Source organism: Heterodontus francisci, chromosome 20 (genome assembly GCF_036365525.1).
Source record: "Heterodontus francisci isolate sHetFra1 chromosome 20, sHetFra1.hap1, whole genome shotgun sequence".
Lineage (NCBI taxonomy): Eukaryota > Metazoa > Chordata > Chondrichthyes > Heterodontiformes > Heterodontidae > Heterodontus > Heterodontus francisci.
Window position 1 is genome coordinate 64,536,432 of NC_090390.1, and position 14,539 is coordinate 64,550,970.

Sequence of the window (14,539 nt, forward strand, 5' to 3'; positions counted from 1 at the left end):
AGAGAGTGGTGAACCTGTGGAATTTGCTACCGCAGAAAGCAGTTGAGGTCAAAGCATTGTATGTTTTCAAGAAGGAGTTAGATATAGCTCTTGGGTCTAAAGGGATCAAAAGATATGGGACGAAAGCGGGAACAGGTTACTGAGTTGGATGATCAGCCATGATCATAATGATTGGTGGAGGAGGCTCGAAGGGCCGAATGGCCTACTCCTGCTCCTATTTTCTATATTTCTATCTTTCTATGCAAATTGACTGCCATCTTTCCCGACATTACAACAGTGACTGCAGTTCCAAAGAACTTCAGTGGCTGGGAAGCACTTTGGAATATCCTGCGGATGTGAAAGGTGCGAGATAAACGCAAATTCTTTCTTTGTAATATTATGGAAAATTTGAGTTATAACATTATATCATTTTACCTTTAGGGGGCGCAATTGCTTTTCTTTCATGCAGTGTGATTTGAGAATGATGTGGCCATACAACCAACCACACCATAAATTCCACACTTAACGTTATAAATATAAGTTTGAGTCATAACTTATATTTTATGTGTCGAATTCTCTGGAAAATTTTCTGGTGTAATACTGAAAATTGGCAGTTGAAAACTATGTGCATACAGGCTGAAAAAACAATTGACCAATTCGATTAGTAAACTTAATCGAATTGACAAGGAAGCAATATTACTGGCCTAACACTAACCCATCTGTCTTGTCTGTCTCAAGAGTTAATGGCATAAAGGAAGCTCAATGATGTCTCCCAACTGTTGTAAGAAATCAATAAAATTATCAGCTGCATTTCTCCACACCAGGGCATGTTCAAGAATTGTGGCCAGGGTGATTTTGATAATGAGTAAACTAGATTGTGAGGAGGTTTTATACTGTAGTTACAAACGGAATTTAGCTGAACTTCCTGTATGTTTCGATTCAGGAGAGCACACCATTAGATTATCCAGAGGGAGATGGTGATAGAATATCTGATTTGATTTGATTTTTTTTTTGTAAAATGTATACTGTTCTTCGGAATTATGCATTTCTAAAGGGGTGCAGGTGCAGAGGGATCTGGGTGTATATGTGCATAAATCATTGAAGGTGGCAGGACAGGTTGAGAGAGCAGTTAATAGAGCATACAGCAGCCTCGGCTTCAGTAATAGGGGCATAAAGTACAAAAGCAAGGAAGTTATGTTAAACTTGTATAGAACACTGGTTTGGCCTCAACTGGAGTATTGTGTCCAGTTCTGGGCACCACACTTTAGGAAAGATGCGAAGGCATTGGAGAGAGTGCAAAAAAAGATTCATGAGAATGGTTCCAGAGATGAGGAACTTCAGTTACATTGATAGATTGGAGAAGTTGGGACCATTTTCTTTGGAGAAGAGAAGGTTGAGAGGAGATTTGATCAAGGTATTCAAAATTATGAGGGGTCTGAAAAGGGTAGATAGGGGAAAAAATGTTCCAATTGGTGGAGGGATCGAGAACAAGTGGGCACAGATTTAAGGTAATTGGCAAAAGAAGCAATAGGGACATGAGGAAAAACTTTTTCACGCAGCAAATGGTTAGGATCTGGAATCAACTGCTAGAGAATGTGGTGGCGGCAGGTTCAATCAAGGCATTCAAGAGGGAATTGGACAGTTATCTGAAAGGGAAGAATGTTCAGGGCTACAGGGAGAAGGGCAGAGGGCGAAACTAGGTAAATTGCTCTTTTGAAGAGCTGGCACAGACACAATGGCTAAATGGCCTCCTTCCAAACTGCAACAATTCTGTGATTCTGTAATTCTGCATCTTTGTTCTGCGATTACATTAATGAGGTCCTTTCTTCATTCTGTAGACCACCAAAGTTCCCAGCGCTTGCACAACCATAGCAATCCTAACTATGCCAGTGCATTTTCATTTGAGACCATACAAAAAAATTATACAATCATTTTATGACCTCGGAGCAGACTCGGAGGGCGGAGTTCCGGAGCGGTGAGTATATAAAAAAAAACTTACCTCGGGTGGAAAAAAAACCTGAAAAAGTGACGTCACAGGAAAGCTGTGACCTGATTGGCTGGTAGGGAATCTGTACCGAATTTGAAAATAAAACTGAAAAAAATTGATTAAAACACTAATTAACTAATTAATAAGTAGAGTAACTAAACCAGAGGGAGGAGATTACTGTATTTAGATAGCATTTAATATTTATAGTAGAAATCTAGCACTAGGGACCATATAGTTAATTGTAACAATTTAGTAAGGATTTAATAAGTATTTATTTATTTTATATTAATTAACTAATTAGTGATAGAAATGATAGTTAGAGGGGTGAAGTGCTTCACCTGTGAGATGTGGGAAGTCCGTGACGCTTCCAGCGTTCCGGACGACTACATCTGCAGGAAGTGTTCCCAGTTGCAGCTCCTCACAGACCGCATGGATCGGTTGGAGCGGCAACTGGATGCACTTAGGAGCATGCAGGTGGCGGAAAGTGTCATAGACAGGAGTTTTAGAGAAGTGGTTACACCCAAGGTGCAGGCAGATAGATGGGTGACCGCTAGAAGGGGCAGGCAGTCAGTGCAGGAATTCCCTGTGGCTATCCCCCTCTCTAACAAGTATACAGTTTTGGATACTGTTGGGGGGGATGGCCTATCAGGGGAAAACAGCAGCAGCCAGAGCAGTGGCACCACGGCTGGCACTGTTGTTCAGCAGGGAGGGACAAAGCGCAGAAGAGCAATAGTTATAGGGGACTCTATAGTCAGGGGCACAGAGAGGCGCTTCTGCGGACGTGAAAGAGACTCCAGGAAGATATGTTGCCTCCCTGGTGCCAGGGTCAAGGATGTCTCTGAACAGACAGAGGGCATTCTGAAGGGGGAGGGTGAACAGCCAGAGGTTGTGGTACACATCGGTACCAACGACATAGGCAGGAAGAGTGATGAGGTCCTGCAGGGGGAGTTTAGGGAGTTAGGTAGTAAGTTAAAAAACAGGACCTCGAGGGTTGTAATCTCTGGATTACTCCCTGTAATCTCTGGATTACTCCCTGTGCCATGTGCCATTGAGGCTAGAAATAGGAAGATAGTGCAGCTAAACACGTGGCTGAGCAGCTGGTGTAGAAGGGAGGGTTTCAGATATCTGGACCATTGGGCTCTCTTCAGGGACAGATGGGACCTGTACAAGAAGGAGGGGTTGCATCTAAACTGGAAGGGCACTAATATCCTGGCTGCAAGGTTTGTTAGCGTCACTCGGGAGGGTTTAAACTAGTGTGGTAGGGGGGTGGGAACCAGAGCAGTAGGACAGCTAGTGAAGTAAATGAGGAGGACATAGTAAATAAGGCCAGTAGGACTAAGAGGAAGAGCAGGCAGGGAGATGTTGCTGAGCACAGCGGGACTGGTGGTCTGAAGTGCAATTGTTTCAATGCGAGAAGTATAACAGGTAAGGCAGATGAACTTAGAGCTTGGATTAGTACTTGGAAATATGATGTTGTTGCTATTACAGAGACTTGGTTGAGGGAAGGGCAGGATTGGCAGCTAAATATTCCAGGCTTTAGAAGCTTCAGGCGGGATAGAGGGGGATGTAAAAGGGGTGGGGGAGTTGCATTACTGATCAAGGAGAATATCACAGCTGTACTGCGGGAGGACACCTCAGAGAGGTCATGCAGCGAGGCAATATGGGTGGAGCTCAGGAATAGGAAGGGTGCAGTCACGATGTTGGGGGTCTACTACAGGCCTCCCAACAGCCAGCGGGAGGTAGAGGAGCAGATATGCAGACAGATTTTGGAAAGATGTAAAGGTAACAGGGTTGTAGTGGTGGGTGATTTTAACTTCCTGTTGCTTCCCCAATATTGACTGGGACTCACTTAGTGCTAGGGACTTGGATGGGGCAGAAATTGAGGGGAGCATCCAGGAGGACTTCTTGAAACAATATGTAGATAGTCCAACTAGGGATGGGGCCATTCTGGACCTGGTATTGGGGAATGAGCCCGGCCAGGTGGTCAAAGTTTCAGTGGGAGAGCATTTCGGGAGCAGTGACCATAATTCCATAAGTTTTAAGGTACCTGTGGATAAGGATAAGAGTAGTCCTCAGGTGAAGGTGCTAAATTGGGGGAAGGCTAATTATAACAATATTAGGCAGGAACTGAAGAATTTAGATTGGGGGCGGCTGTTTGAGGGTAAATCAACATCTGACATGTGGGAGTCTTTCAAACGTCAGCTGATTAGAATCCAGGACCAGCATGTTCCTTTGAGGAAGAAAGACAAGTTTGGCAAGTTTCGGGAAGCTTGGATAACACGGGATATTGTGAGCCTCGTCAAAAAGGAAAAGGAAGCATTTGTAAGGGCTGGAAGGCTAGGAACAGATGAAGCACTTGAGGAATATAAACACAGTAGGAAGGAACTTAAGCAAGGAGTTAGGAGGGCTAAAAGGGGTCATGAAAAGTCATTGGCAAACAGGATTAAGGAAAATCCCAAGGATTTTTATACATATATAAAGAGCAAGAGGGTAACAAGGGAAAGGGTTGGCCCACTTAAGGACAGAGATGGGAATCTATGCGTGCAGCCAGAGGAAATGGGCGAGGTGCTAAATGAGTACTTTGCATCCGTATTCACCAAGGAGAAGGACGGTGGATGATGCGCCTAGGGAAGGGAGTGCAGATAGTCTCAGTCATCTCATTATCAAAAAGGAGGAGGTGTTGGGTGTCTTGCAAAGCATTGAGGTAGATAAGTCCCCAGGGCCTGATGGGATCTACCCTAGAATACTGAGGGAGGCAAGGGAAGAAATTGCTGGGGCCTTGACAGAAATCTTTGCATCCTCATTGGCTACAGGTGAGGTCCCAGAGGACTGGAGAATAGCTAATTGTTGTTCCTTTGTTTAAGAAGGGTGGTAAGGATAATCCAGGAAATTATAGGCCGGTGAGCCTTATGTCAGTGGTAGGGAAACTATTAGAGAGGATTCTTTGGGACAGGATTTACTCCCATTTGGAAACAAACAAACTTATTAGTGAGAGACAGCATGGTTTGTGAAGGGGAGGTTGTGTCTTTCTAATTTGATTGAATTTTTTGAGGAAGTGACGAAGATGATTGATGAGGGAAGGGCGGTGGATGTTGTCTATATGGACTTTAGTAAAGCCTTTGACAAGGTCCCGCATGGCAGACTAGTGCAAAAGGTGAAGTCACATGGGATCAGAGGTGAGCTGGCAAGATGGATACAGAACTGGCTCAGTCACAGAAGACAGAGGGTAACAGTGGATGGGTGTTTTTCTGAATGGAGGGATGTGACTAGTGGTGTTCCGCAGGGATCAGTACTGGGACCTTTGCTGTTTGTAGTATATATAAATGATTTGGAGGAAAATGGAGCTGGTCTGATTAGTAAGTTTGCGGACGACACAAAGGTTGGTGGAGTTGCGGATAATGATGAGGATTGTCAGAGGATACAGCAGGATATAGATCGGTTGGAGGCGGGCGGAGAAATGGCAGATGGAGTTTAATCCGGACAAATGTGAGGTAATTTTGGAAGGTCTAATGCAGGTGGGAGGTATACAGTAAATGGCAGAACCCTTAGGAGTATTGACAGGCAGAGAGATCTGGGCGTACAGGTCCACAGGTCACTGAAAGTGGCAACGCAGGTGGATAAGGTAGTCAAGAAGGCATACGGCATGCTTGCCTTCATCGGTCGGGGCATAGAGTATAAAAATTGGCAAGTCATGTTGCAGCTGTACAGAACCTTAGTTAGGCCACACTTAGAATATTGCGTGCAATTCTGGTCGCCCCACTACCAGAAGGACGTGGAGGCTTTGGAGAGGGTACAGAAGAGGTTTACCAGGATGTTGCCTGGTCTGGAGGGCATTAGCTATGAGGAGAGGTTGGACAAACTCGGATTGTTTTCACTGGAACGACGGAGGTGGAGGGGCGACGTGATAGAGGTCTACAAAGTTATGAGCGGCATGGACAGAGTGGATAGTCAGAAGCATTTTCCCAGGGTGGAAGAGTCAGTTACTAGGGGACATAGGTTTAAGGTGTGAGGGGCCTTGGGGTGCTTGTCCATAGATCACTGAAGGCAGCAGCACAGGTAGATAAGGTGGTTAGGAAGGCATATGGGATGCTTGCCTTTATTAGCCGAGGCACAGAATATAAGAGCAGGGAGGTTATGATGGAGCTGTATAAAATGTTGGTTAGGCCACAGCTGGAGTACTGTGTACAGTTCTGGGCACCACACTATAGGAAGGATGTGATTGCAATGGAGAGGGTGTAGAGGAGATTCACCAGGATGTTGCCTGGGCTGGAGCATTTCAGTTATGAAGAGAGACTGGATAGGCTGGGGTTGTTTTCCTTGGAGCAGAGAAGGCCGAGGGGGGACCTGATTGAGGTATACAAAATTATGAGGGGCATTGATAGGATAGATAGGAAGAAACTTTTTCCCTTAGCGGAGAGATCAATAACTAGGGGGCATAGATTTAAGGTAATGGGCAGGAGGTTTAGAGGGGAGTTGAGGAGGAATTTTCTCACCCAGAGGGTGGTTAGAATCTGGAACACTCTGCCTGAAGGGGTGGTAGAGGCAGGAACACCCACGACATTCAAGAAGTATTTAGATGAGCACTTGAAATGCTATAACATACAAGGCTACGGGCCAAGTGCGGGGAAATGGGATTGGTTGGGACGGATGCTTGATGGTCAGCACAGGCACGTTGGGCCAAAGGGCCTGTTTCTGTGCTGTAAAACTCTATGACTCTGAGAAGCAACAGTAGCAAAACCTCTCTAAAAAATCAATAATGCAGGTAAAAATTTGATTTTGTTTACTATAATTTTCAATATGAAATAATTATTCAGATAAAATTTTAGTACATGTGACACCAGCCTTGCTCCGACCCCTTCTGTCCCTCACAACAATTTAATGATTCTGGCTTGCATTTATTGTCCTTATTGTTATGACCGAGGCAGGAGGAGTGCACTGTTTATTCTAGTCCCATTTCTCCACAGGCTGCAATATATATTTAAAATTTTCCCACTTACTGAACAGTCAATCATATACTCTATTTTTCCCCAGAATAAAGCATACCAACCAGATTTCTTTAATAAACAACAAAATTATCCATATATTATGAACCAGGTTTTCACCAATACTTCAGTAAAACATACACATAAATTTGAAATGTTAAAGCCCCTTATTTATCCTGGCACACACACACACACACAACAGGTTAATAAAATAAAAAGGGATTTTTGTTTACAGCTGTTACAAAGAAATTGAAGGAAACAAACAGTTAGGCTGAAAAGAAAGTATGGAAAGATGTCCTTTGTTTTGGTTAGGCGTTCCAGGTGCCTACGTGTCTACGGCTGTCAGTGGGATCTCCCTAGAACAGTTCTTTCCAGGCGATGTTGATGATCAGTTTTGGATAGGCTTTCCAGGAAAGGCAGCTACAGAGGTCAAATAGGTCTTACAGCAAGAATGCAGCAACAAGTTTTTAGTTCCCACAAATTCGATGCAGGGTCTCTTCAAATACAGGAGGAAATGAGACACATTTGATGAAGGATTTCTTTTCAAGAGAGAGAGCTGACTTGGCTGAGTTGTCTTCTGTTGCAAGCAAAACCACTAACTGCCTTTTTTAACAGTTCAAATTGAAATTAAAAATTTCCAGAAGTCAAATCTCTTGATGTCTATAAATCTTGGCTTGTCACTCCTTTGTAAACATCTCTCCAAGTCAAAACAACCCCTACTGAGTTATTTGATAACAGGTGCCTTTCAGTAACTGTTAACAGTTCAAACTCAGTCCAAACTTTCTGGAGAACCTCCTTTTTAAAAAGAAACACCCAAACTTCCAGCATCTATGGAATCCTTTCAGTTTTAAAACACAAGTTCTCAAAAATTTAAAAAAAATGGAAACACTTGTAACATTATTAATGTAATGCTTACAGTGTAAGTTTCAAGTTTATGGTTTGAGTACTGCTGATTTAGGGTACAGTTGCATAGTGGTTATGTTACTGGACTAGTAATCCAGAAACCTGGACTAATGATTTGGCAGGTGGGGAATGTTAATTCAGTTAATGAATCTGGAATAAAAAGTTAGCCTCAGTAATGGTGACCATGTAACTATTGGATTATCATAAAAATCCATCTAGTTCACTAATATCCTTTAGGGAGGGAAATCTTCCATCCTTATCCAGTCTGACCTACATGTGTATAAAAGCAAAATACTGCGGATGCTGGAAATCTGAAATAAAAACAAGAAATGCTGGAAATACTCAGCAGGTCAGGCAGCATCTGTGGAGAGAGAAGCATAGTTAGCTGACCTGCATGTGAGTCTAGGCCCAGAGCGATATGGTTGACCCATAACTGCCCTCTGAAATGGCCTAGCCAGCCACTCAATTAATGGCAATTATTGACGGGCAATAAATGCTGGCCTTTCCAGCGATGCCCACATCTCATGAATAAATTTTTTTAAAGGTAGCGCTGTTATTCTAATTGCTTTACATATAACTGATATTTAGTTGATGAGTTACCAGTCAAGAAACTGTTTCAACAGGATTTCAAAAATAATGATTTGAAATTTCCCAGTATGTGGTGTTTACCTACTGATTAGCAAATGGATTCATTTGCTACCATAGATCTGAGCACCATTTATCAATTCTCCTGACTGAATTATAAATAAGGTACTTTCAGCCATTATCCTGAAAAATTGAGTGAAACAATTATTAAAGCATAACTGGTCAGCAAACACTAATCTTTTAATTCATGTGCCTGGGACCACTGAGAATGAGAAACGTATACAGTCCACAGAGTGAAAGCTTTCATCCTTAAGAAAGTTTTCCAGAACATCTTATCAGTGTCATATCCAACTCACTGGAAGCAATGCAATAGTTTTCCCATTGCTATCTGAAACTTTGCTTATTTTCTCCCCTATGTGTACTCACTGTTGCTACTAACAATCTCCTTGGGACTGGAAGACTTTGGCTGGGCACAGTGCTCACACAGACAGTCTTTTCCATTGAATGTCACACGGTCCCCTGCTGGGAAAGGGCGCCTGAAAAACAGGAAGAAGAAAACATTGTTGCCAATTACTGATTAGCAGTGTGCAGCTAAATAAAAAAAGCTACTTTGTGAAATGGAGTTAAAATATGCTTCTCAACAGTTTAGAGAAAGAAATAAAGACTTGCATTTGTGTAGCGCCTTACATATCCTCAGGATGTACTAAAGTGCTTTTGTAATTTAGGAAACACTACAGCCAATTTGTGCACCGCAGTCTCCCACAAACAGCAATGTGATAATGGCCAAATCATCTGCCTTTGGTGGTGTTGGTTGAGGGCCAAATATTGCCAGGACACCAGGGACAGCTCCCCTGCTCCTCTTCAAATAGTATCATGGGATGTTTTACAGCGAGACCAAATGAACACTTGGTTTAACACCCCATCCAAAAGACAGCACCTCCAACAGCGTAGCACTCCTATAGCACTGCACTGAAATGACAGTCTAAACTTAGTGCAGAAGTGTCCGAGTAGAACTTGAACCTACAACTTATTGACTCAGAGGCAAGAGTGCTACCTACTGAGCTACAGCTGACATGACAATGACCAAAATGCATCATTATTGACAGTGACAGGAGGAAGTTCTGGACTGTATTCCCAACATTGCATCAAAGAAAGCCAACCTTCTGATATTACAGAGTCAGCTGAGGACTTTTTTTTTCCAATATGAGAGAAAGATGCTATAGTGAAAACAAGGGCAAGGAAAATCTGACTATTGTATGTTTGGTTGGTATTCTGCCTCCTTAATATACTAAGTTAGTCTAGCTTAGAGAGATTCCTTAGTCTGGAGTAATTAGAACATTAACCTTTATTACATTATTAGTATGTACAGCTTCACACCAGTCTGTGTGACTCCTCTAAAGCCATGCTGGATCTATCTTCAAGTCTCTCTCCCATGCGATCTCTTACATCATCATGATAGGAGGTATTCTGTACACACAACATTAATCCTTTCAGACCCTTATACTACAACTATCATGACTGTGGGTAAGAACAAAAAGTCAATTCAACAACCGTCGTAAGTTGGACAATCAAACTATTCAAGAAAGGAAACAATTAGTTTTTCTTCGCGAAGATATGTAATATTTTTAAATGCTTTATGAAATTTAATAATGATGAGGATTTGATTTCAATAAAAAAGAAACGCAACAAATTGATGAGCCGTAAATCTGTTGATTTTTAATATCTAATAAAATTGGGTTTTCCTAATACATGCAGATTAACCAAGTTTGAATATACTTAAAGTAGAAGATGCAAAGCAGAACTGGAAGAAAACACAAAGTAAAGATGTAAACATGTCATCAAGGTGAACAGTTCTCACCAGAGCAGGAACTGAGCTAGTTTTAGTAATGAGATGATAAATTTAAGGATTTCTTTTTCTTTTTTTTTAAATTGTTTTATGTTGTTGTGAAACTATCCCTATTGTTATGACCAGGTGAGAAGGGGTCTAGGGGTTCCCTCTCAGCCTTTGCCTGGTTTAACCGTAACAGGGTTTAATATTAAAACACCTTGTTTTTAGCTCCCTCTCAGTGAATCCTTGTTCACTACTCCAATTGTAAGACAACAAAATAAAACAGGTTTCCTTAGATTTAAACAAAAAAGGTAGAAGTTTATTAATCTTAAACTCTAATCGGATTAACAACTACGAATATGCGATGCGGCCAAGCTAGCATGCATATGCAATAAATACACTCACAGATAGAGACAGAAAAAGTAGAAGGAATAAAGGGGAAAAGTTTGAGGCAATATCTGGTAGTTACAGTCCTTTAAGTTCAACGTGCAGTCTTTGATTGCCGGTAAGTCTTGCAATTCGTTGGGGCCCAGTTCACACTTCAACTTGTTCCGATGAAGGAGTCTTTTCTCTCTTGAGGTTTATGTGTCTTCCGTGGGTCTGGTGGCTTGTGAGAAAACGAGAGAGAGAGAGAGAGAGAGAGAGAGGCTTCCTTGTTCCAGCTTCAGTTGCACACTGCCTGCTGAATTCAAACTGTCCTGTGGCTAGTTCAAAAAACCTGGACCAGCCAGTTAGTCATGTGACCAGCTGGTTTAACCAGTCCTGGCTCTCTGGATTGTATCATTTTAGCAGGGCCTGGAATGCGCTTCCTTACCTCTTCAATGTCTGGTGATCAAAATCCATTTGGGTTAATTGGAGCAGGGAATATTCCTTTGTCTCCACAAGCAACGTCTCTTTGTATAAAAATGTCTTTCCAGCCCAGTGTCTGGTGATCTTCAAACAAGTCATTTCTTCACTCCAGCAACAGTTTAAAATCAATGTTCATATGACAAAATTAATATGTCTCATTCTTGGCAGGTGGGAATCTGCATGACACCTCCACACCCAACGGAATGAAATGCGATTTTTTAAAAACAGCATTTCATTAAAAGGGACTGGAGAGAAGATAAGGACAGGAACACACACATGCATCTCTCATTCATTCAGAACCTTAATTGTTACAGCCTGTCTTTTTGTGGTAGCAGTGCTGCTTCAAACGCCCCTTTTTGGTATCCCAATAAACATGTGGTTTTTTGGGAAGTTTTTTCAGTTTGCACATTTCCATGACTGCCTAAGGTGTCTTTGTTCTTGTTAATGTTTGCAGGCTGGGGTTAGATGTAATTAGCCCTAGGTTAGAGTTCTGCTCAGGTGTGGCGGCAGTGGGCGGTTTCACTCTGAACTCGCTTTCAGTGCTTTGATGAGTCATGCAAAGGCTTTTCACCTTTGGGAATGGCTGGTTCCCCTTTTTCCTGATTGTGGGGGAGCAGTCTTTGCTAATCTTCCCTTTGTCCTCTGGGACACTCCTGCTTGCAGATATTTTCCCAGCTTCTACTGCACTCCCAAGTGTCACTTCGACTAGGTGAGGTATCACCCTCACAGTTTCTCTGCTCTCGAGGACTTTCTTTGTCTCAACAGGTTCTTGTAAATGCTGTTAACCACTCTGGTGGGGCGCTTCTAGTGCCTGCATTTACTTAGGAGGATGTGGGGTATAACTTTTCAAATATTTTGGGGTTGGCTGACCGAATAGTAAGGGGTTTTCATCCGGGATTCTTCCCACATGCCCTCTTGGTCACTTTTTCCCCATTCCTTTCTAACCTGCTGCCAGCCTTATGCCTACCTGTCTCCTTTTGTTCTCGACATGGGTCCCTTACAGTTCACTAGCCCTCTGCTGGAGTGTCCTCCAAACACCGATACAGGACTTAGGGGTGCAGATTTCACTGTAGGTTGGGGTTTACCCTCAACCTGGCACATGTGGCAACTCCAACAGTACTCCACCACATCTTTGTGGAGTTTTGGCCAGTCAAACTGCTGTCTTATATGGGCTTTGGTTTTTCATATACCAACATGTACAGACACTGCAATCTCATGGGCCATTCTTAATATTTCTCTCCAGTACCTCTGTGGCACCACTAACTGGTCCTTGCTCTCAGGTCTGTGAGGAGAACTCCATTTCCTCATCAATACCTCATTCTTTAAATAGTAGCAATCAGGGACTCCCTCTGCTTCAATTTCAGACTGGGCAGCCTGTGCTAACTCTCTCAATACTGGGTCGGCTCGCTGAGCCTCAGCGAGGGAAAATTTGTTTAATTCATTCCCTGGTTCTTCTAACTTTCCAAAGAAAGCCTCAGATAGACAGACCTCATGGCCATCTGCCTGCAGTGCCAATTCAGTCTCCTCTGGGGGAGCTGATTTGATCATGGCCTCACTCATTACACATTTAGGGAAACTGCAGGGGACCATCTCCTGCCACTGCCCTGTCTCTCTGACCTCCTGCAGTCTCTCTTTCACTACTGGGGAAGCTACCACCTTCATCCCTGCCAGATCATTACGTAGGAGCGGTCAACCCTCAGGCAAACTAGGGACAATCCCTATGGTCATTGGTCCCAAAACTAGGTCGCACTCCAAGTGCACCCGGTGTAAAGGTACAGGCATACCCATTCACCACCATTCTGGAGTTTACTGCACTTTCTGGGGAAAAGGTCAGGTCTTTTCCCAGTAAAAGGGATCTACTGGCCCCTGTGTCCCTGAGGATTACTGTGGGCTTGCTTGCCCCACTCAAGGGGTATGGGGTTACTCTCCCTTCAGACACAAAACCCTGATAACCTTCAGGAATCCTATTAAATTTCCCTGCACTTGCAGCGGTAGACTTCCTGGGTCTCACTCTTACTGCAGTTAAAGCCACAGCTTGTTCTGCTGTGCTTTCCATCAGGTTCCCTTCTTCACTGAGCGTGTGCCCTGATTAATCCTCCCTTTAGTTTCCAGCAGTCAGTTCTTAAATGCCCTGCTTTATTACAATGGAAGCACACAGGTCTCCGTGTCTCACTCCTCCTCACAGCACCTTCCTTTTTGGATGGAGGAGGGCCCCCGGTGTCCCCTGCTTTTCCTTCACGCCCAGGACTGCTTGGGCTTCTATCACCTTGCCACCCTCTGTCCTTTTCGGATTTGTGGGGGTGATTAGGAAAGGTTTTCCCCGGGAAACTGACTTATAAATGAGAGAAAACTCATTGGCCAGGACTGCTGCCTGCCGGGCTCTATAGCCTTCAGCTCTTCTACATGTGTCTTTATGGAAAGTGGGAAAGTAGCAAAATTACTTCTCTGCGATTTTCATAGCTGAGCTGTACTTTAAGAGCCCTCAGTCACTGGTCAAAAGTCAGCTGCTTATTTCTCTCAAACTCCAGGTAAGTTTGATCAGCTTGCTTCTTGAGGTTTCTAATCTTTTGGTGATAGGCTTCTGGTACTAACTCATATGCCCAGAGGATAACATTTTTGTCAGTTCATAATTTGATGGACTCTCATCTGGTAAAATGGAAAAAACCTCATGGGCCTTTCCTACTAATTTACTCTGTAACAGCAGAGTCCAAGCCTCAAACAACTTTAACTGACTTCCCAGTTTTTTAAAAGACACAAAAAACGCTTCCACGTCTCCCTCATTGAATTTTGGGATCAGTTGGGAAAATTTTAACAATTCTGTACCCAGCCCTGAATTATGCTCCTCCATATTGGCCATGCTGTCACTGGAGTTACTTTGTCACCCCCTAGTTAACTCAAGTCGTCTCAGCTCTCTCTCTCTTCGCAATCTTTCTGGAAGGTTTTTTCTCTTTCTCTCCTGTCTCTCTCTTTCTTTCTCCTTTAATTCAAGTTTCCTCTGTTCCAATTGTAGCTTTGCTAGTAATACCCTGTCCGGGTCTACTTCTAACACTGTTTCTACTTCTTCAGATTCAAGGGAAAAATGGTTGCCCACTGGTCTTAGGAGTTCAGGCTTCCTAGCCTTGCCACGTACAGTGATCCCACACTGCTCAGCCATTTTTCTCAACTCCTCCGTAGACAGTGCTTTTAACTTATCTCAAGTTACTTCACCCTGGCTTGGAGAGCTACTAGCTTCAGTCACAGACATGTTAGTATTCCAGCACACACAACCACAAGAAAACCTGTATTGAAATCTTTTCTCTTTTTCTGATTGGGATCAATTTGGCTTCGCATTTCCAATTTCTCGTTTGTCTGTGGTATAATTTCGGACGCTAGCCCCCAAATTTCCGTTACGACCAGGTGAGAAGGGATCTAGCGGTTCCCTCTCTG

The 14,539-nt window shown here is 43.2% G+C and overlaps 1 protein-coding gene and 1 long non-coding RNA gene across 7 annotated transcripts in view; one reads left to right on the top strand and one right to left on the bottom strand.

Annotated features, from left to right (window-relative positions):
* ablim1b (actin binding LIM protein 1b) overlaps positions 1-14,539 on the bottom strand; it is a 497,169-nt gene that overhangs the window by 210,155 nt on the left and 272,475 nt on the right. For all 5 annotated transcript variants that reach the window (XM_068052960.1, XM_068052959.1, XM_068052954.1 and 2 more), the window contains exon 4: positions 8,863-8,972. In XM_068052960.1, the coding sequence (XP_067909061.1) occupies positions 8,863-8,972 (110 nt within the window). The remainder of the gene's footprint in view (positions 1-8,862; positions 8,973-14,539) is intronic.
* The window catches only part of LOC137380699 (uncharacterized), a 51,096-nt gene that overhangs the window by 2,144 nt on the left and 34,413 nt on the right, over positions 1-14,539 (top strand). For both annotated transcript variants that reach the window (XR_010977065.1, XR_010977066.1), the window contains exon 2: positions 1,818-1,954. This is a non-coding gene — a long non-coding RNA (uncharacterized lncRNA). The remainder of the gene's footprint in view (positions 1-1,817; positions 1,955-14,539) is intronic.